Here is a 22,115-nt window from a genome sequence, read left to right as displayed (position 1 = left end):
TGGGGGGCAGCCTTTGCCGCCTTTGCCCTGCCTTTGCCCTGCCCCCCAGCTCTTAGCTCCCCCCTGGGTTTCCGATCACTGTCAGTGGCAGGGGGCTTCTTCCTGCTTTCCCTTTCGCCTCCCTGCATTGGGCCTACATATGCAAATTAGCCGCCATCTTGTTGACAGTTAACTGCCAATCTTAGTTGGCAGTTAATTTGCATATAGCCCTGACTAGCCAATGAAAAGGGTAGCTCGTACGCCAATTACCATTTTTCTCTTTTATTAGTGTTGATTTGTTTGAATCAGATCCTGATTTAAGATCAAAACATTGCTTTTGGCTGATAGGTCTCATAAGTCTCTTTTAACCTATAAGTTCTCCTACCCCGCCCCCCCCACCCTTTTTCCCAGACCATTTATTTGTTGAAGATCATGGGCATTTGTCTTTTATAGTTTCTCATATTCTGGATGTAGCTAATTGTGACCTTCTGGTATTGTGTAACATGCTTCTGTGTCCCTTATCTTTCCTGTAAACTGGAAATGCAATGGAACCTGTCAAGCATGGCTGAGGTTTTTACCGTCTAGTCTAGCTCTGCCTTGTCCATGGGAGTTTTAGGACCAACTTTGGAAAGGTTGTTTACTCACCAAAGATAATGTGGAGAGTCTTGCTGCCATTTGCACCAACCTTCCCATGAGCATGCGACATGTTTTCACTGGCACCTTATATCAGGGTAATTTCAGAAGCCAATAAAAAAAAAACACGTGGGATCCAAATAGGCTTCAATAATGAAGAGAGTTTATTGGCTCATATAACAAACGTCTAGATGTAGGTCCCGGTTTCAAGGGAAGCCTGAACTAGTAGCTCAACAATATCACCAAAGAGCTGGATTTCCCCCCACCTTCCTGCTCTGCCATCCACTGGGTCACCTTCACGTTGTTTGGGTTCAAGATGGCAGCCAATAGCTCCCAGACTGCATGCTTTCTCCGTCATATCCTGCAAGGAAGAGAGACTGCTTTTTCCAGAATTCCTAGCAATACTATCAAGATTCACCGACTGACCGGCCTTTGTCCACTTTTGATTTAGTCAATAGTTCAACTCCCGGGTTGGGAGTAGGGTCATCTTCCCTATAAATGGGAATCAGGAGCGAGTGGTAAGGAGGGATTGGTTGCTAAGGATGCAACCACAGATTTTCTCTATAATCATCTAAGCCTCAGAAGCTCTGTGATTGGGGCCTGCCTGGCTGTGCTTCCCCGCAAGCAGCCAAGCTCCTGTGCCAGACACCACCCTCCACCCTCCCTTGGGCCTTTCTTGTCAGCCATCTGAGATTTTGCTAGGATTTGAAGGTGGGGGTGGGGTGGGCACTGTATTCACGCTGAGTTTCACGTTTCCAGCTGGGAGAAACGCACAGACCCCCGAGGCAGATTTTACTATGTGGATCACAACACTCGGACCACCACCTGGCAGCGCCCCACAGCCGAGTATGTGCGCAACTACGAGCAGTGGCAGTCACAGCGGAATCAGCTCCAGGGCGCCATGCAGCACTTCAGCCAAAGATTCCTCTACCAGGTGAGAGGGCAGAAATTGCAGCTTCGCCTAGTCTCCACTGACCTGTTGGGTGAGCAGGGAAAATGTCAGTGCCCTGACCCTGGGATTTTACTCATCACAGTGAAATTCCTCAAACTCCAGTGTTTCTAACTTAGTAACTCAATGCTCAGCCTCTGTGTCTAAGGCAGAGGTTCGCAACCTGTGGGTCGCGACCCCTGAAAATACATCCTGCATATCAGATATTTACATTACGATTCATAACAGTAGCAAAATTACAGTTATGAAGTAGCAACGAAAATAATTTTATGGTTGGGGGTCACCACAGCATGAGGAACTGTATTAAAGGGTCGTGGCATTAGGAAGGTTGAGAACCACTGGACTCAATGTGTCTGAAGCTGAATTCACCATTTCTTTCAACATTGGATTTCTCTTCTGGCCCTCCCATCCAAGTCCATTTACCCAGACTTAGAGCCTGGTCAGCGGTGACTTCTCCTATATCTCACCCTTTCAAATCAAAGCAACCACCCAGATCCTTCTCTTCTCATTGCTACTGTGTTTCTTTAGATCTTTATTATTGGGCAGATACTAAAGGATGGAAGGGCCTTTAAAGTTCATCTAGATCAGGGGTTGGCAAGCTATGGCCTGTGGGCCAGACTGGCCCTCACCTGATTTTGTTAATAAAGTTTTATTGACACATAAGCACACCCTGTACTTGAGGTATTGATTGTGGCTGCTTCTAAGCTGTAATAGCTGAGTTAAGTAGTCACAACGGGGAGTATGTAGCCCATACAGCCTAAGATATTTACTGTCTGACCCTTTACAGAAAAAGTTTATTGACCCCCTAGGCTAGATCAACCTCCTGCTATCTAATGCCGGATTTTCCTCTGTCTCTTCCAATGGTTAGGGCAGCTTCTGAATTGTTCTCTCTGCTGCCATTCTCTCTCCTTTAATTCCTACTGCCTGTTCCCACCAGAGTATCACTGTCATTTCATCACTGTTAAAAAAAAATCACTGTAGAGGGTTTAAGGAAGGGGGGAGAGTGTTGCTCTACATTTATTACTGTCATTTTTAAAAATATATATTTTATTGATTTTTTACAGTGAAGAAGGGAGAAGGATAGAGTTAGAAACATCAATGAGAGAGAAATATCTATCAGCTGCCTCTTGCACACTCCCTACTGGGGATGTGCCCACAACCAAGGTACATGCCCTTGACCGGAATCGAACCTGGGACCCTTGAGTCCGCAGGCCGAAGCTCTATCCATTGAGCCAAACCGGTTAGGGCAATTACTGTCATTTTTTATCACTGGCTCAAAAACTTTTGTGGTCATTACCTACAGAATAGCATTTAAATGTTCTACTCCAGAATTCAGAGTGGTCTCAAATGAACTGTCTATGGTTTCCCGTACTGTGAACCCTCTTAGCCCCACCTTCCTGAGTCTCCACTCCATTAGAGCTTCCACCAGTAACATGGTGGCTGGAGGGAGCCCAGACACATGGCCTTTTGGGGAGGAAGGGGTAGGATTCCCAAGTTGGAACTCTGCATTTTCTCAGAGCACCTTGAACATGGAGCTTGGGATCTGTGTAGAACCCTCATAGGATGTGGTGGATTGGAGGTTGGAAACTTTGTGAGCTGGTCCACAACATGTAATCCCTGTCACAAGAAAGAGCAGCTGAAATGCCCTGGTGGTCTACCAGGTGCAGTACTGCCTGAGTCCTTATGCCAGGCCTCCCACTCTATAACCCCTTTCAATCATGCCTGGCATCCGGTTCTGGCATGTTTCAAAATGGGATGGGATCTGGTCATCCTCTGCGTTTCAGAAATTCTTCTTCATGAGCTGGGCCCCAAAGACCTTCCCTGCCATTTGCGTGGGTGGTCCTTTGACTTCACGACAAGGACACATTTTAGGAGTCTCACATGGTTCTGTCTTCCTGCTTATCCAACTTCTCAAGTTAAAACAGAATCCATTAAAGGGATCTTTTTTCTTCTCTAACAAGTACCAAGTAGGTCCTGTAGGTTGACCAAGATGCTTGGTATGTGAAAGGGAAGATCCCCGAGTTCACGTCTGCTTGGTCTTTTGTTCCGCTTACCTGCCTCTCGTTTTAGCAGCATCATTCTGGGGCTGCAGAGGAAGAACTTTGACTTGGAGGGTCTCCTAGAAGTAAAAATTAAGCACTAAAATTTTTTCCCTTCTTTTTAAGTACTCTAATACAGTTTTCTCAGCCTGGTTGGGGATTTAGGAGGGCTCTGGATGGCGGCGATGGTTCCCTTTTCTCCCTGAAACAAGACCCATATTTTTTGGTTCAGCTTTCAATGTCTCTCTGTTGATTTCCCTCCCCCTTGGGTTCGATTTGCCCCTCTTGTTTGCTGTGGTGCCATGTCCTGGTTACAAGTAAGAAGAGTCGCTTTCATGGAGTTATTTTGGGGTTTGGCCTTGGCCCAGGATTTGACGTGGTAGACTTAAGAGCTGATACTATACCAGCGTCCTCCCCTCCTCCTCTTTCTCCTGCGGGGCTGAAAGTGAGACCTGTTCTTTACTGCCCTGCAGAGCACAAAATACAGTTCAAGATGGAAATCTAGGGAAGCCCAGATTGCAGACTCCCGCAGTTCCTTCCTGCCATCTGCCTCAACGCACATCTTTTTCAGTCTCTGTTGTTCCCTTATTTCTGACATGTTTTCCTGTCCTAACGGCCTAGTGCCTTTGTAGCTCATGATCATCATGCACATACTTGTGTTCGATGTGCACTTTCACTTTGCCCTGTTTTGGGTTCCCACTGCAGTCCACTGAGGATGCCCGGCCCGATCGTGCGCATTGTGTATTGTGACAGGACCCGTCTCACATCTACTACTATTTCTGCGACACCTTCCTTTGCTCCGCCTTTGGTCCTCTCCTAATAATCTAGTGTCGGCAGGACAGAAGCAAATCATTCTGTGGCTCCTAATATGAGGATGCCAAACTGCATTATCCAGAAACAGACAACCTGATTCTCACTGTGCAGAGGCCCCGTGGCTTGAGTTCTCAAGCACCTGGGTTTTGTTCTGCACCCACTGGGCGTAACCTTTACAAGAAAAGGAGCCTGCCTTCCACACTGTAACCTTTATGGCCTTCCCAGAGCCTTTCTTGCCCTTGGTTTTATTTGCTAGACATTCTTTATTTCTGAGTTTGTATCTTAAAATATTACCGGAACTTGGTGCTTATTCCCCGAGAGACTTGAACTCACATGAGCTGTCTGGCTCATGGCCTGTCCCTTGGATCTCCCAACCAGCGGACGCTTCCCAGGAAAATTGTTCAACAGCGTTCCTTTCTGTTCCTAGTGATAATGGAAACTGTCTTGTCTCTTCGAGTCCTAGGATCTCTCTTCTGACTATAATCCCTCCCGGCCCCTTTCTCTGTGCTCTTCTGCTGTGAGCCACCCACCTGCGATCGTGCATTCTGGGAAGTGTGGTGGAAGAGAAGGGCAGGTGGTCGGCTCCCAGTGCCTCCATTTCACGTGTTCCTGTTTATCAGTTTCTGGTCTCTATCTCCCTCCCTCCTGCTTCCTCTTCTCTCTTCTGACACGCGTTGGAGGTGAGAGTAGGAGGATGCTGAAGACATTTTTTAAAAATCACTTTAACAAAAGAGAGCCACCATTGTATGAAGTTTGTGACATTAAAAAGTTAAGGATTAAGAAAAGGGCTGATAATTTCTTTTTATTCTCCTCCCTGTGTTTTGTATGCTAGTCAGTGTTCATTTTGATGAATAATAGAAACCTGCTTGGTTAAGCTTAAGCAAAAAAAAATTTATCAAGTGGGAATTCACAGAACGATGAAGAACCAAACTCTGGCAGAAAACCAGGGGTAGGTAGGGCAAAGCAATGATTTGCCTAGGACATCGCTCATCTGTCTGCGGTCAAACACTCGATGCTTCAATGGGCTGTGGTCTCTACTGAAGCAGTGAGGCATCTCCTACAGCCCCATGCTTTCTTTCCGGTCCCTGCAAATTTGGGTGGGAGCACCTGATTGGCTGTTCTTAAGTCATGTGCCTACACTCTAGATGCTGTGTTATTTGCTAGCTGATAAATATTTGATATATATTTTTTAATTGTTTTTTTTATGAGAGGCCGGGAGAGAGATAGTTAAATCGATGAGAGAGACTTCGGTCAGCTGCCCCCTGCACGCCCCCTACTGGGGATGTGCCTGAAACCAAGGTACATGCCCTTGACCGGAATCGAACCTGGGACCCTTCAGTCCGCAGGCCAACGCTCTATCCCAGGGGCCCTCAAACTACGGCCCGTGGGCCACATGCAGCCCGCCAAAAACATTTATCCAGCCCGCCGGGTGTTTTTGCCGCCACTGCCTGTTGCTTAGCAGCCGACTAGTTTTTTTTTTAAACTATAGTCCGGCCCTCCAATGGTCTGAGGGACAGTGAACTGGCCCCCTGTTTAAAAAGTTTGAAGACCCCTGCTCTATCCACTGAGCTAAACCAGTTAGGGAGATGATAAATATTTTTTGTTTGTAGTTCAATGCAGGTCACAGAGACTGTCAGTAAAGACATTTGGTCTGTTGATTTATACAGTTAAGCAAAAGATGCCTGTAAGTCCACTGAAACCCATTTGGTACCCATCGGAGCCCCTCATTGCTTGTGGATTGTCCACCCATTCCAAGAAAAGACCTGAGGCAGCAAACATTTTGCACCAAATGCTTCTTTTAAATTCTTAAATGACCTTTGCTGTAGTTCTTTCCTTCTTCAAGGTCATTGCCGCAGCTCAGTACTTACCCCACGACATTGTATTTGGCTTCATTATCTGAAATGCATGGGTGTTTCAAACAAACGTGGAGGAACTTGAGATGCTGCACCCTTCCCCCAGCAAAACAACCGCTGTGAATCTGGGAGATCTTTTTCAGTAACCATCAGACCAACCTGCATTGTGGTGGAGATATGGCGCACGTCCTCCACGGTACGCCGATGGTAACGTGCCCTTCATGGAGGACAGCCCGCTCCCCACACCTTGGTGCAGTTTCATTCTGCTGGGTTGGAGGCCCGCTGCTGAAAGGGGGCTCTGTCCTGTCAAGGAACCTATGGTTTCCAGACTTAAGCGTCTTTGTTGGAACTCACTTTGGAAGAGTTGCTTGTGCTGCCACCTTGGAAAGAAAGTTTCTCTGTCCTTTCAGCTGGGGGTGGAGGGTGGCCGTGAAAGGGGGTTCGTTGGCAGTTGAGCCCCACCAATGTTTTCTCAAGCCGAGACTGAGCTCCATTCATCCTCATGCCTGTGTGTGGCTCCAAAGGGGCCAGCCAGGCAGCTCCCAGTCTGCACGGAGAACTTGATCCCCTAATGTAATGATTAAATTTTAGTAAGTGAAATAAAAATGTTTCAGAAAAAGAGAGAGAGAGAGAGAGGGAGGAAGAAAGAAAGCGCAGAACAATACTTGTTTTATTTAACTATGAGGAGATTCTGACAGCACCCCCTTCCCCGCAGGATATGAGAACTCTTGGTCCGCGGCAGCCCCGCCCCAGGGACCTTGCAGCAGAGTTTGGCTGGGGGTGGGGGGCTCTAAGGTAAACAGCGACCCTGAAGCCCTGGAGTCAGCTCCCCCTTCTTTCTCCTGTCTCCCCTTCTCTCTTGCCACCTCGCCCCCAGCCCCACCTCCCCAGACAGGCACACACAGAACACTGTGCAACTTCAGGTTCAGGCCGGAGGAGAATAAAGGTGCTTTGTGAAGGGAAGCAAAACATTCCTGGGGGAGGTGAGGGGCCTGGGGCATGAATGTGCCCTCAGTCTGGGCCGATGCTGCACACCCTGCTCCCTCTTCCAGCGCACCCAGGAGGGAGGTGCAGGGAGGAGGGCCCAGCCCCCAGCCAGGAAGCTCTGGGCGTGGGCAGGGCTTGTGGGAATGATTTCATTGGAAAGGCCTGCGATATTTTTTCCCCTCCCGTGTGTGGTTCTTGGAGAAAGTTGGAGGTGGTAGTGATTTCAGTTGCCTTGGCCGCGCAGAGCAGGAGCTGAGCAGAGGCACTGGCCGGCTGAGCTCGCCAGCAGCCCGGCTCTGGGTCCTTCGGCCATGCCTGGGGCCAGCCCGCTGCCTCCGGGGCCCTGGCCCGCCTTCATCTGCGCACCTCTTCCTCCCCCTCACTCCACCCTCGCCAAAACCTATCTGGGTCCTCAGTGTGCCGGGTTCTTTTTCAGTTTTTCTTTTTTGGGGAGCGGATGTCACCTAAAGCCCCACGATCTCCTCCACAAAGAGCCCAAATGTGGAAACGAGTTGTTGGCGTTTCTAGGTTTATCTTTCAATTTATTTTTAACCAGCGGCGTTTTTTTAACCTCTGTGTTCTGCTGTGTTTCTTGTGTTTAGTCTTCGAGTGGTTCAACCGACCATGACCCACTGGGCCCCCTCCCTCCCGGCTGGGGTAAGTACCGAGTCCCATGTCTGTCCCTCAGCCTCCCTTAGCGGGTGCTGCTCCATGCTCTGTGCTCTCCCTGCGAGTCCTCCTCTCTCCCCTCCCTCGGTTTCCCAGTTCACTGCTTTCCAGCACGCTCTGTGGGGATGCCCAGCCAGAGAAATTGCAGGCCATGGAGCGAGAAGGCTGGGAAAGTAATGGAGTCCCCCTGCCCGTAGCATTCCCCCGCCATAGCGGAAGGAGGGGGACGGCTACGAAAGAAGTCCCCCGAGCGGCTGTGGTACTGTTGGTTTTGGTCCTGACTTTCAAGGTGTCGACCCAACAACCCATCCTGTCACTAAGACATTTTGATGTGGCTGATTCCCAGATGTGTTTATTTCAGGCCTGTGGCCATGTGATTGAAAGGAGCTACCTTACCAAACCTTTCTTTGTAGCTGAGATGTTGGAGGACTAAGAGAATCTAGCTCAGCCTCATTTAAGGAGAAATGGGACTCGGGAACATTCGAGGCATGTGCCCTGGGTCAGGGCAGCTGAAGAGATGTGGACCTAACGCTGAGATGCTCTGACCCCTGAGCTAATGGAAGCCAGCTTTTGGGGGAACACAGCTGTGAAAGGGGCCACAGGGAAGCCAGCTGAGCGCTGGGCAGCGACTCTGTTGAAGTACACTATTGCTAGCTAACGGCGTCAGGCTGGCTTCTCCTTGTCATTGACAGCTGCCTCTTACCTAAGTCTTCCGTGTGATTTCCAGTAATGAGTTAGATGGACATCTATGACTTGAGAGAAATTACAGACGTCATGGCTTTTCTGGGATGGAGTGGTCATGCAAAGAAGGGTCATCAGAGACGGCGAGACTGGGTGCTTTCCGTCGCTCTCTGAGCTGGGTCAGGATTTTTTTCAGCAGGCAAGAGCTCCTGGGAGCTAAAGAGGACCGACCGTGTAGCAGGAATTGGCCTGTGCTGGGTTTAATTGATTGGTTAGGCCGGCAGAAGACAGTAAGTGCGGGTTTGGTGGTGTTCACAGATGGTATTAAGCTGGGCGGGGGCATGCTCCCCAGCGAAGATGGAGAGGCTGACAATGACAGGATGCGCATCTGAGCCTCTTGGTGCAGACACAACTACTCCCTGGTAGTAATTTACGAGGTTGCATCAACCCCGTGGGACCTGCAGGGTATCACTTAGTGAATTACCACAGCATTCCAGAGCACTGGAGGGACCTCCTCGTCCTCCTAGTGGGATATGTCAGTGAGGGAGGCCTCCACACAGTTGATTTTCTGCTAGAGAATCCACCCTGCTCCCTGAGCCGATGAAAGGCCATTGCTGTCTCAGAGACTGGCAGCAAGTCAAAGGCGAGGGCGTCCCGCACAGGACCCCTGTCTAGATAGGGGAAAACTCAACAGATTAAACAAGAATCTGTAATGCTGTTTGGCAGCCAGCAGACCCTGTGACCTGGAGCTGGGGGCTCAGAGTTGCACCTTTCTCCATAGAGTCAAGTAACGTATTTCTGTACAGTTTTGCTAAATGATGGTCACCAAGTAAGGGTGGCTGTAAGGACTTGTAAACAGTTCCCAGAAGCCACGTGTGACATATTTGAGATGGGACTCGGAGCCATGCTTGGAGTTGGTGCTGTTTACAAATGAGGAGGAAAACCCGACAAAACTAAAGGGTATGCGACTGAGAAAAAAGAACATCTGGCCGAGGGCCAGGGGCCTTCCTAATCAAATCCTTCGGGCTTTGTGTTGGCTTCTCCAGGGCTGGTGCAGGCATCGCCCCAGGGAGAGCGGAGATTGAACAGAAAGAGCAGCAAAACTAAATGAGAATTGCCTTTAGCACGAGCCTGCTGTCAGGTCTGCTGTGTCCTCCTGCTCTCAGTCCTGCGTCCCTTCCTGCTCCTCCATGACAGACCCCGTGGTCCTTCCTGAGCGTCGGCTCAGGGGTCGGGGCATCTCAGCATTAGGTCCACCTCTCCTCAGCTGCCCTGATCCCTGGGCACGAGCCCGAATGTGCCCGAGTCCATTTCTCCCTTAATGAGGCTGAGCTAGATGCTCTTGGGACTCTGAAATTGTTTGCAGCAAAGCAGTTCCGAGGCACCACACGAGGCCCCCCATGCAGGGAGCAGTGCCAGAGGCAAGGGCACAGGCCTCAGACCTGTGGGCAGATCCCGCAGCCTGGTGGTGAGTGCTGACTGAGGCCCCGGCAGAGCAGATGTGGAGGGTCCAGTTGAGAGCAGAAGCCTCTGGCTGGGAGCCCTTCCCTCCCGCAGGTCCCTTTCGGGAAGCCTGTGTACAGTGGGACAGTCCCCCAGCGCTTCTGAGGTGAGGGGAGCTCTGCAGCAATTCTGGGCACCTTCTCTTGACTCCTTTTGTGTGGGTGTGTGGTTTTTTTTTGGGGGGGGTTGTGGTTTTTTTTTATCGATGAATGGATACCAGGTAAGATAGACGGAGACCAAAATCTTGGATTGGTAATGGGAATGTTGCAGCCTGACACTTGAGGGGAGGGGATGGGGCCCCCCCAGTTCTGCTTCATTTCGATTTTAGTTTCCCTGTTAGGTTCTGGAACTGATTGTGTTTATTTTTTTAATTTTTCCCTGTCATCATAAGTGAGTGAGGGCCATTAGCATCATTTGTTCTCAAGATAGAAGCAGATTTGAAGCCTCAGAAACTTCCTGAGGAAGGTGACCTGTCTTGGGTTCAGAGCCTTGCCCTGAGTTTTGCCTTCCATCCACTCAGAGCTGATAGGGTGTCCCTTTGAACCTTTTCCAGGGCCCGGAATCCCCACTAGACTCAGGTCTGCTCCTGAAGCCCAGATTCCCTCCCTAGAGGACCCCAGAGCCATCCTCCGTGCACAGGCAAAGAGCAAGAGAGTAAGGATTGTCCAGAGGAGAGAGAGAGAATGTCTGAGCTCTCCCAAATGCTGGACGCATGCCCTTAGGTGTGAGCGCTAGATGGGCGTTTTAAGTGCCGCAGCCCCTGCATTTATTTGCACATATGCAACATAGAGGTTTTGCTGGAACGTGAGAGTTTTAGAACAAAACTTTGCCTCTGAGGAGAAAAAAAGACCAAGGGAGGGTAGGTGGAGTGCTGATCAGAGAGGTGTGAGGGAAATGCAACCCCCACAGGCGCCTGGGTCCCTGCATCTGGTGGGCAGAGCGGTAGCAGGACCAGAGACCAGCTGTCAGGGACTTGGTGGGGCCGGGGGGGGGGGGGCGGGGGGCATGGGTGAAGGCCTCCACTTTGCACACAGCTGGATGCAATTAGGCCTCTGGTTTCAGCTGGGCTGCTCCCACACTGCCCCCCACCCTCCAACCAACCAACTGAAGACAGTGCTTGATCCTGAGCTGGAAATGTGACTGTCCCTCCACCACTCCCCACTAGGGAAAGATTCTCTTTGTCCTTTTTGCCAGTGACAGATGTGTGTGAGCTGGGCTTTTAAACTTGTCTAACAGGGCGGGAACAGCAGCGGCAAGTCAGACCCCAGCACCTGGAAAGGGGCACCCGGAGTGGGAGAGAACAGGGCTCAAGATGTCCCAATCTGACTGTCCTCCTTTCTTTCTTCTCCCTGGCAGAGAAGAGACAGGACAACGGACGGGTGTATTACGTGAACCATAACACGCGCACCACCCAGTGGGAGGACCCTCGGACCCAGGGGTAAGGGCTCGGGCTGGGAGGGGGCCCTGTGCAGCTCTAGCACTGGCTGATGGCCTTGGACTGCATTTGTCCTCTATGGCCAGTGTTCTGGGACCTTCAGCCACACACAAGTGCCTGGAGACCCTCGTGATACAGTGTCAGCCGAATGAGAGCCTAAAGGGGCTCCTTAAATTGACTTTCCTGGTAGCTGCGTTGACTGTGCATGCTGCTGATAACATGACTTCACCCTGTGCTCTCCCAACCCAAGCTGGTCTGGGACTGGGGCAGTTGGTGCCTCAGGATTGCTGGTGGCCACTCAGGCTATGGCCACTTAGCTGAGGGCTGGTTCTTGGGCCTTGGGGCAGTAAACGACCTCTCTGTTCTGCACAACTGTCCTCATGACTTGGGTGGTACCAGGTACCGTTCCTCAAGGAAAAGCTTTGCAGAACCTGGGTGAAAGCAGAGAGAAAGGAGTACTATGGGGACCCCAGCCTCCTAAGCATTGAGGCCCAGAAGGTGAGGCCAGCCCTAACCCCCCTCTTCCTCTTCCTGTGTTGGCAGGATGATCCAGGAGCCAGCTCTGCCCCCAGGGTGGGAGATGAAGTACACCAACGAGGGGGTGCGCTACTTCGTGGACCACAATACCCGTACCACCACCTTTAAGGATCCTCGCCCAGGGTTTGAGTCAGGGTAAGGACTTGCCACAGGCGACAGCAGTGTCCATGCTCAGCTGCTCTCACTGCCCTCTAGTGACCAATTTCCATGTCACATCAGCAGGGCTGGGGAAGGTGGGGGCCACCCCAGTTATTCAGAGTAACACCAGTGGTTTCCTCTCTGAAAGCAAAAATCTGACTTTATTTCTAGGTTTTTTGTTTGTTTTACTTCTCAAATCTGCCAAAGATTTTAAAGGCAGTCACGTCCTCTCTTTTATGCCTTAACTTACTCGTCTTTAAAATAGCACCAGCTGTCCTTAGGGCTAACAGATACATTTCTAATTTTTGAGAAATCACAGATTCCAGAACTTCTTTGCTCTTCCCAGGGCGAAGCAAGGTTCCCCTGGTGCCTATGACCGAAGTTTCCGGTGGAAGTATCACCAGTTCCGTTTCCTCTGCCATGTGAGTTCTGGTGCTGGGCCGTCCCTGCAGGGTGGGGTGGTGGGCTTGTTTCAGCTCGATTTCCGAGCCCAGCAGCAGCCTGGTCAGCTGGGGGCAGGCCACTGATCTGACCCCGACCGAGCCGTTGTTTGACATTGTCTCCAGGAAGCCAGCTCCCATTCCTAGGGACCAGGCTCTCCTCTCCTGGCCCAGGGAGACAGGGAAACCTCCTCATACAGACAGGAGGCCAGACTGAATAATTACCTCCTGAGGCCTGATTCAAGGTTTATCTTTTCTCCTTTCAGTCAAATGCCCTCCCCAGCCACGTGAAGATCAGCGTTTCCAGGCAGACACTTTTTGAGGATTCTTTCCAACAGGTTAGAAAATAATTACGGTATCTATCTAAGTCCAGAGGCAGGTGAAAGGCCCCCTCCCAGCACCCCGTCTTCTATCACGTGGCCTATTAAACCCACACAGTAGAGTTTCCAAGGCCTGGGCCTCGGTGAGTGGTGTCTGTCCCCTGCCCACTGCCCCCAGTTGCCTTGAAGGGAATGGCAGGGTGGCCATGATGCTCTGTCTCCCCAGATCATGAACATGAAACCCTACGACCTGCGCCGCCGGCTCTACATCATCATGCGTGGCGAGGAGGGCCTGGACTACGGGGGCATTGCCAGGTGAGCTCGGTGCCCCGGGAAGGCTGCGCTGCACCCCACTTCCCCAGGGTACTGGGCCTGTGGCCGGAAAGCTGCCTCCTCCTTGCTCAGATTGGTTGCCAGTGCCCTTACACTTCTTCAGTAGTGGGCACGGGTATGGCCAGTTCGAATGCCGGAACTGGGTCCCAGGGTTCCCTGCTGGGCTGGGCACTAACCTTTAGTTACTGGGTCATGGGGGCCCCAGAGGGAGGGCTCGGGGCAATGGCTCCTTTACCAACCAATCTGTCATTACTGCTGTGCTTGACCACCATCTGCTGCACCGGTGGGCAGCAGCTAAATATCGGTGCCATGTGGTCGTCCATTAAAATCACCCCTGGACTTCTCCTACTTTTAAGGCCGCTGGGGCAGGTTAAGTGGGGCATCTTGGTACATACCCGGCATGGATTAGCTGTGTCACAATCCAAAGGGCCTTGACCAGCATTCAGCTGCATGTCACTCACACAGGGTCAGTACAGTTCAAACGGCCGACACAACCCCCAAAAGAGCCCAAAGCATTGTTTCACCCTCACCATAGCCCACCTACAAAAGTTAGCAGACTCTCTAGCAAAACGTTGCCTTGGACGATGGGGCTGAAGGGTCCCGGCAGAGAGGAGTATCTTAGCCTGTGGTGACTGCTCGGCTCACTCACCTATCTCGGAGTGGGGACATCTCGCTTGGTGTTGGGTTAACTTGCTGCTGGTCCTCTGTTCGTTGGTGGCTTTGCCCTCTGTGTTGGCCCCCGTGGATCGATGGCTGTCTTTCCCGTGGTGACCGTGGTGACCTCCTCTCCAGGCTCTGCTTGGTGGGCTTCTGGTGTGGCTCCCGCCCTGTGTGTGTCCGTCTCTCTGTGTCCTGCCAGTGGTTTTACCCTATGGTAGGTTACGTCATGCTGTTCTACCACAGGGTAGAACCACGGACAGGATACCGGGGCACCCTCTGCATCGAAGGACTCCTCGTCTGCCTGGCCACAAACAGCCCAGCAGCCAGGGACTGGCCTCGTTGGGTTGTCCCCCTGTGGGTTTAGCTGAAGCCCAAAAGGACTCTGAATTCTGGTTTGAGGCTTGTACCTAGAGTGCAAAGAGATGCTAAGGCATGGGTGTTGGTTCAGATGAACGTGTAGAAGGACAAGCAAGGTCTGGCAATGGGGCCTGGGGGAGGAGCGGGCAAAGTGCAAGGAAAGCAAGAGACCTGCAGTAGGAGTGAGGTTTATAATCTGCAGGCAGCATGGATCACAGTTCATGCATCAGGAGGTGGGAATGCATTTGCATGTGTTCATGTTACGCCACCTGCTCAGGTTGGGTGGAAGCGGGGTGGCTGCTATTCATATAGCATCACTGCAAGATTTAGAAAAAGATGCCTTATTTCAAGACACTTCCATGTTGGAAAATGGTGGCGATATTCTGGCTTTAACAGAAAGAAACAGCTTGGCTGCAGGAAAGTTGTTGCAATAAATGTGCGAGTCTATGATATTTTGCCACAGTACTCTTGTGTAGTGCACAGCCTGCATGGTGACTCCGGGGTGCCAGGGGCCCATTGCCATTAAGATGTAAAGTCCTGGATGCCCACCCGGAGCCGACACACTCACGTTTTCCTGAGCGTCACCCTCAAGCGTGGCTGTCGTCCTCGCTCGCCCTGGGTCTGACCCCACCCTGTCCACTGACCTGCTGTTACTTCAGGTTAGCCAGGTGCTGGCTCGCCTGCCCAGGACCCGTGTCTCCAGAGCAGCTGAGGAGGACGGCAGTGGAGCGGTGCGCCTCCAGCCCGCGTGCAGGGGAGGATCCGCTAGTCCTGTGTCTCTCTCTCTCTCTCACAGAGAGTGGTTTTTCCTCCTGTCCCATGAGGTGCTCAACCCCATGTACTGCTTATTCGAATACGCCGGGAAGAACAATTACTGCCTGCAGATCAACCCCGCCTCCTCCATCAACCCCGACCACCTCACCTACTTCCGCTTCATCGGCAGGTTCATCGCCATGGTAAGGGTCATTGCCAGGACCTCAGGGAGGGGGCAGCCGAGGAGCCAGACCCTCCACACCACTAGCAGCGCCACTGTCATCCTCATGGCACTAACTAAACATGCAAAAGCCAGAGAGAGTTCGGGACTAGTTCGGACTTCTCTCAGTGCCCACCCGGGGGCGTCGAGAGCGTTTCTCCATGGTGACCTGTGGAGGACTCGGCGAGCGAAAGCCAGGGCCCTGGGGCGTCACGGGCTTCACAAGTGCTCTTCTGAGGGTGCTGGGGTGACGGGCTGAGCACACATAACTGCCCACCTGCCGCCCACCTCTGGGGGTGCCAGCACCTGCCACCAGCCCAGGGTGGGAGCATTGGGGACTGTCCTGCTGAGACACTGGCCTGTGTCAGGGGATATGGAATCTGCACTGGCGTAGAACAGACCCTAGTAGACGGGGTGGTGCCCGATGGAGGAGGGAGCTGGCAGGAGCTGGCAGGGTAGGGAAGGGGTGGCACGCTTTATCTGTACTTACCTAGAAATAGGAACATCCCGTGGATGGGGACGGGGGTCATGTCACCTGCATCCGGTTGAATGTCTCCTGAGGGTGGAGAAGCAGGACTGAGGAGGGGAACCCATGGCAGCCCCACTGCCATATTTGGTAGTTGCTGTTTCACTGCTAACTTTCCTTTACTTTGCCCTGTTCCCCTCTCGGGAGGGCCCAAGAGCCAGTGACTAAATATGTCCCTTCCTCTGGTCTGGAAGTTTTTGGCCAAGGTGTTGGGCTCAGGAAGTGGGCACATTTTTCCCAGGTCCAGAGATCTGCTTGGCCCAGCAGCCGCCAGGCCAGTAAAACCCTAGACTATTACTCACCACTGGCCCGCCAGCTCTCGCCGTCAGCGGCGTCTGCATTATTTTTGGCTGCTGGTGCTGCCCAGCTCTGAGCGTCGGCGAGTCAGGGCTGCCACCGGGAGCTGTGCTGAGCGAGTCTTCTCTGTGAGTGTGGGAGCATCTTTGCTAGAGCAGGCAGCAGGCCCAAGGTGGGTTCCTGAGCAGGCGGCTCTGCTCCGTCCCTGTGGTCTGCAGGTCAGAGAAGAGCCTGTCCCCAGGTCCCCGTCAGGACACAGGACAGAGTGCTGCCTATTTCCCAGACCCTCCCTTGGGGCCTGGGGTAGCTGGATGCATGGTGCTGTCCGGGCAGAGAGCAGCGGACGGTGCCCGGGCTCTGATACAGAGCACCCTGGAGCCTGCCTGCAGGAACGCAAACCTCCGCTGTGCGCCCTCCCTCCGCAGGCTCTGTACCATGGAAAGTTCATTGACACGGGCTTCACCCTCCCTTTCTACAAGCGGATGCTCAACAAGAGACCGACGCTGAAGGACCTGGAGTCCATCGACCCCGAATTCTACAACTCCATCATCTGGATCAAGTGAGCCCCTCGCTCGCCTCGTGTTGGGGGGAGAGGGGTCTCTGGTTAGGAGTAGGTACCCACGGCCTTTATTTTCTCTGCCATAGTGGCCTCTGGGCCTCACCCAGGCGGTCTGGGTGTTGGTGGAGATGCTCAGCTTCTAGGTGCCCATGAGGCAGCTCCGGAATTCTCTCCTTGCGTCAGGCAGAGGCCCGTGCTGCTGTCCCGTGTCCCAGGGGCACTAAAGTGAGTGGTAGAGCGGGATCGAGGGAAGACCCTTCTGAGAGAGACGTCTTCCCTCTTGTGCTCTCGTGCCCCCAGAGAGAACAACCTAGAAGAGTGTGGCCTCGAGCTGTACTTCATCCAGGACATGGAGATTTTGGGCAAGGTGACGACCCACGAGCTGAAGGAAGGTGGCGAGAGCATCCGAGTGACGGAGGAGAACAAGGAGGAGTACATCATGTGAGTCTCAAGTGCTGGGGGACGGAGTGGGGGTGCGGGAGCAGAGGCACAGCAGCCTGCGCATGGCCCATAGGTCTCCAGGGGTCACAGAAACCCCCATTTTGCATGGCCTTCAGATGGCAGCCTGTGGATGGTCACATGCTGACCGGAGCTGGGGGAGCCAGAGCCCAGAGCCCTGTGGTTCTGCTCTCTGGTTTCCCACATGGTGGACTTAGGGCTGCAGGGCTGACTCTCTTTGACGAGTCCTGAAACGCAGACATCTTTCTCTTCTTTCTGGTCCTGTGCGCTCAAACCCACCATCTCACGTGCGTGTGTGCATGCGTTCACCTGTGCATGTTCTTCAGGTCTCGGTCTAGTCTGTTAACATCCATACGTCTGAGGCTCAGGCGGCGGCAGGAGGAGGAGGTGCTGGTGGCGATTTCAGACTCAGTATCTCCAGGCTGCTGGGAGGGTTAAGAGGTTCTGCTCTGGGGCGGCAGCAGCCGGGGCTCGCAGCCCAGGAGTGGGAAGTTGAGTCTCAGCAGATTCCTCTCGGGCTCCACCAACAGGCTGTCTTTGTTTCAGGCTGCTGACCGACTGGCGTTTCACCCGGGGCGTGGAGGAGCAGACCAAAGCCTTCCTAGACGGCTTCAATGAGGTGGCCCCCTTGGAGTGGCTGCGCTACTTTGATGAGAAAGAGCTGGAGGTGAGAACTACAGTTGTTGGGACCCTGAGCCCCTGCCTCTGGGGCGATCCTGCCCTTGGATAGCCTCACTGTGTACCCACAGAAATGCCTCATAGAACCCATACTGCGCAGGACTGAAGCAACAAGCAAATAACTTTGATTTGGGTCCTCACACCCACCCTTCCCTAGGCCCTGGTATGAGGGGGTCCATGTGCAAGATTTGTGCTGTCCCTATGATTAAAACTGCCAGCAGAAGTAGTTGGCAGTGCCTGAGGTGGTTCCACCTGGTGGCCGGAGGGCCGGCGCTGCTGACGCCCTTTCCCTCGCAGCTGATGCTGTGTGGCATGCAGGAGATAGACATGAACGACTGGCAGAAGAACACCATCTACCGGCACTACACCAAGAACAGCAAGCAGATCCAGTGGTTCTGGCAGGTGGGTCCTGCCTGGTCATCGCAGCCCCCAAGGGACACGAGACCCGACTAGAACTCAAGCCCAAGGACTCTGCTGTGTTATCACCTCCCCGACCTTTGGCACTCTCCTCATCTTCCCCAGCAACTTGCAAAAGGAGATGAGAAACCCAGTCTCAGGACAGATGGAACTGTTGCAGCTGGGTGGTGGCCAGTGCATTGGACAGGAGTGTCGGTGGTCAGCTGGGGTAGCTCTAAACGCCAGTGTGTGGTAGGGGGGCCCGCAGGCAGGGGAACGCTCCCATAGGTCACGTGGTTTCCTTCCAGCCACGCGGGATGGGAAAGCATTCAGAGAAACTCCTGTATGTAAGGAGCTGTGTGTGGGTGGTGGTGTCATTCTGAAGTATAGCAAATACACACAAAGAAAATAACTATATAGAAATGTTTTGGTTGAGGTGAAATTCGACATACCATAAAACTTACCATGTTAAGCATTTTAAAGTGTATAGTGCAGTGGCTTTTGTGCAACCATCATGATTAGCTAATTCCAAAACAGTTCATCCTCCTTCCCCCCACCCCTACCCCCCCCCCAAAAAAAAACACCAGCCTGTACCCATTTTTAAGCAGTCACTCCCATTTTTTGTATATCTTACAAAGTAGAACTTGGAGAAGAGAATACCTAGGTGTTCTGAGACAGCCATGCCCCACGGACTGACGGGGATGTTCTATAAAGACAGCCTCTTAGAGGGAGCAGCTTAGGGGTTTCCCAGGTGGGTGGCTGTCACCCCCGGCCGTCCCGTCCGGGCTTCGTGTGCTCGGCCTTAAAGAGGAGAGTTACAGAGTCGGGTGAGGAGCTGGGCCACGGGGGTCACCTGACTGCTTCGACTTTCGGAGTTGCAGGTGGTGAAGGAGATGGACAACGAGAAGAGTATCCGGCTGCTGCAGTTTGTTACAGGGACCTGCCGCCTGCCTGTCGGGGGATTTGCCGAACTCATTGGTGCGTCTCCCCTTGCCCTGCTGGCACCCCTGGGTGGGGGTGAGGATGGCTCAGGGAGGGTGGGGCCTAGTGACTTCCTGGAAGCAAGTCCGTGGGAGGGGCCAGAGCTGTGGCCTCCGCCTCCCGGGCTGAGGCATCTGTGGGCGGGGCCAGAGCGTCCTGTCTTAGGAAGGGACGGCCCTGTTATAGAAGATGTGTTTCTTTGGATAACAGGTAGCAACGGACCACAGAAGTTTTGCATCGACAAGGTTGGCAAGGAAACCTGGCTGCCCCGAAGCCATACCTGGTGAGCCTGCTGGTTCTACTGGGATGTGGCTGGAACCTCACAGACCCGATGCGCCCCTGAGGGCAGCCCAGTAGACAGGGCAACTTTGGGGCCTTGAGTCCAGCAACTTTTGCATGTCTGCGGCTGTCGGGTTGGAGGGAGGGGCTGATATGCCAGCCGCCTTTGTCTGGGCCTCTGATCTTTCAGGAGTTGTGGCAGCAGACATACCCCCTGGCCGTCATATTGGGTATTAGATGTCGAAGCACTTATACTCCAGCAGGCAAAGAGCTGCTGCCCCAAGTGCCCTCTTGCCTACTCCCCATTTCCCCAGCTGCCTGGTCTCTCTCCTAACCCCTCTGTGGTCCAAGAACCTGAGCATTAGGGCCCCAAGAGCAGGGTCCTTGACATCCCTGTTTCCGCCTCTCGCCAGCTGGTGGGGGTGGTGGTCGAGCCACAGTCGCCTCAACGCCCTTGACCCTCCTCGGCCAGCAGCCCTGAGCTTCCCGTGCTGACGTCTCCACCCCTCTCTCAACAGTTTCAACCGCCTGGATCTCCCACCATACAAGAGCTATGAACAACTGAAGGAGAAGCTGCTGTATGCCATTGAGGAGACGGAGGGCTTTGGGCAGGAGTAACTGAGGCTGCCCCTCCCCTGCGCCCTGCACACATGTAGTCACGAGTCCTCCCTGCCTGAGAGGCTGCTGGCCGCAGCCCCGGGAGGCCCCGCAGATGGTGGACCTGGGCGGGACCACACTGTCATCTGGCTGGTGGCAGCAGAGCCTGACCTCAAGAGGCCCTGCCCACCCCTCCCTCCTTCCCGCTGGTGGCAGTCTGGAATAAAGCCCCTTAGTCACCTTAGCCCAACACCTGTTGCCGCCTGGAGGGCTGACCCTCTGCGAAGCTCACTGAGCCTCCTTCTCCCCTTCGGCCAGCCCTAGGTGTGCATGAGTGTGCAAGCCGGGGTGCCCGTGCCGAAGGGCTGCAGCACAAGCTGAGGGCCTCACGGGCTAGTTAGGTGAGAAGGAGACTGGCCCCCCGGGGTCACTGTCAGGGTCTTTGCCAGTAAAAGAGGTTCTGTTTTAAATAGAACTTTTCTAATGATGTGTACAAAACGAAGGTCTGAGGGTGAGGAGCTCTTCCCACAATTCCCCAGAGCTCTGGATGGAGGCTGCCTTGCTTCCTTCCCCGCAGGCTTAGCCGTGGAGGCGGAGCAGCAAGGCAGGTCCGTCTCCACTCAGGGCTGGCCAGTTCCCTCCTCCCAGCCAGCCGAGGCTTGTGCCAGCTGCGTGGATGTCGCTGGGATGGAAACAGCAAACTCGGACTTTCTTTCCCTTTCCCTGAACGTGAAGCATTTTGTGTGTAGGGTTGCTTCGTGTTTGTTGCTGGTGTGCTGCTGTCACTGCCAAGGAGCTGGTGCACCAAGTGTTGCTGGGACCTTGAGGGACCCAGCACTGTGGGTCCGAGGATTTCCCAGACAGCTGCTCCTCTTAGGAACCAGCTTAGCAGTTCGGCGAGCTCAGGCAGCTCGACCTCACAGCGACCTCTTCCCGAGCCTTGACAGGGAGGGAAGGGGTGGTGCCCCGAGTGCCACCAACCTCGCCGCCTTTGATAGAGAAAAACGCCCTACCAGATGTAGTCACCCAGGCTTGGGCCTCCAGGTGGGTCGCTTCGTCCCCTGTTGAGAATGAAGGGCATCCCCGCCAGCCAAGAGCCTCGAAGTGAGGCTTTGTCTGCACACAGGAGACGATGCTCTTGGAAGCGGCTGAAGGGCCTGAGCTGCTGCACACTTCTGACTTGATCTCTGGAGCCCCGCTGGGCTCCGTCCTGGGCATTCTGGGTATTGATACCTTCAAGGACACGCTCCTCCGGGATGCTGGAGCCGTGATGGTCATGAACTTCCCGATCCAGCCCCTGGGTTCTAGCGCTGAGCACCAGCTGCAGACTAGCTCTAGCTTCCTGGGACCCCAGGCAGGCCCCCAGACCGGCCAGGGCCTTCAGAGGATAGTTTCGTCTCCCCAGATCTGTGTCCCTTCCCCTGGCCCTGCAGGGACAGCCGTGTCTGCTGTGCTGGCTGTACTGGTTTGAATGGCTCCTGGAGTCACTTGCTGTGCTTCCCGCAGCGACTCGCCACGTCCAGGCGGGATGCGAGCTGCCGTGCGGAGTTTGGAAGCCTCAGGCTCCCGTGTATTCAGAGTGTGCTCATGTGCATGTGTGTGTACATACGTGTGTGTACATATAACATGTGTCTACAGAATATCATTTGGTAGCTCTGGGTTGGCCATCTGATTGTTTTGTAATGCCCAGCGCCTTGCCTCGGAATTGCCAGTTTCTTGTGCAATAAACAGTCAGCAGCTGTGGGTGGTGTTGGCGTGTTGTCTCCAAAATCACGGTCTCAGATGAGAGGCCTCTGGGCCCCACAGACCCTCCAGGTCCGGACGGGGCAGCAGTTCCATGACCTAGCTGGTTTTGAGAAACGTGTGTCATTAACCAAGACAGCCACACTCCTGGTGGGTGGCTGAGACCTGGTCCAGGGGTCACTGGCTTCAGCCCTTGGTCAATTACTTCACTGCACCCTTTCGGCATCCTCGGCCCCCCCCCCCCCCCCGACAGGCCTGGGTTTCTCTGAGCAGCTGTGGTGGGGTCAGCACACCCACCAGG

General features: G+C 53.5%; 1 protein-coding gene across 3 annotated transcripts in view; it reads left to right on the top strand.

The window, feature by feature from the left end:
* Nucleotides 1–21,811, top strand: part of WWP2 (WW domain containing E3 ubiquitin protein ligase 2) — a 118,992-nt gene extending 97,181 nt beyond the window's left edge. For all 3 annotated transcript variants that reach the window (XM_059667607.1, XM_059667608.1, XM_059667609.1), the window contains 15 exons: nt 1,372–1,546; nt 7,856–7,910; nt 11,463–11,544; nt 12,085–12,213; nt 12,563–12,638; nt 12,923–12,994; nt 13,203–13,291; nt 15,123–15,282; nt 16,548–16,681; nt 16,982–17,122; nt 17,687–17,807; nt 18,116–18,220; nt 19,096–19,192; nt 19,406–19,478; nt 19,993–21,811. In XM_059667607.1, coding sequence (XP_059523590.1) covers nt 1,372–1,546; nt 7,856–7,910; nt 11,463–11,544; nt 12,085–12,213; nt 12,563–12,638; nt 12,923–12,994; nt 13,203–13,291; nt 15,123–15,282; nt 16,548–16,681; nt 16,982–17,122; nt 17,687–17,807; nt 18,116–18,220; nt 19,096–19,192; nt 19,406–19,478; nt 19,993–20,092 — 1,609 coding nt within the window. In that variant the 3' untranslated portion in view covers nt 20,093–21,811. The remainder of the gene's footprint in view (nt 1–1,371; nt 1,547–7,855; nt 7,911–11,462; nt 11,545–12,084; nt 12,214–12,562; nt 12,639–12,922; nt 12,995–13,202; nt 13,292–15,122; nt 15,283–16,547; nt 16,682–16,981; nt 17,123–17,686; nt 17,808–18,115; nt 18,221–19,095; nt 19,193–19,405; nt 19,479–19,992) is intronic.
* Nucleotides 21,812–22,115: the final 304 nt, after the last annotated feature.

The sequence above is a fragment of the Myotis daubentonii genome, chromosome 15 (genome assembly GCF_963259705.1).
Source record: "Myotis daubentonii chromosome 15, mMyoDau2.1, whole genome shotgun sequence".
Lineage (NCBI taxonomy): Eukaryota > Metazoa > Chordata > Mammalia > Chiroptera > Vespertilionidae > Myotis > Myotis daubentonii.
This window is presented reverse-complemented; position numbering and strand designations above follow the sequence as displayed.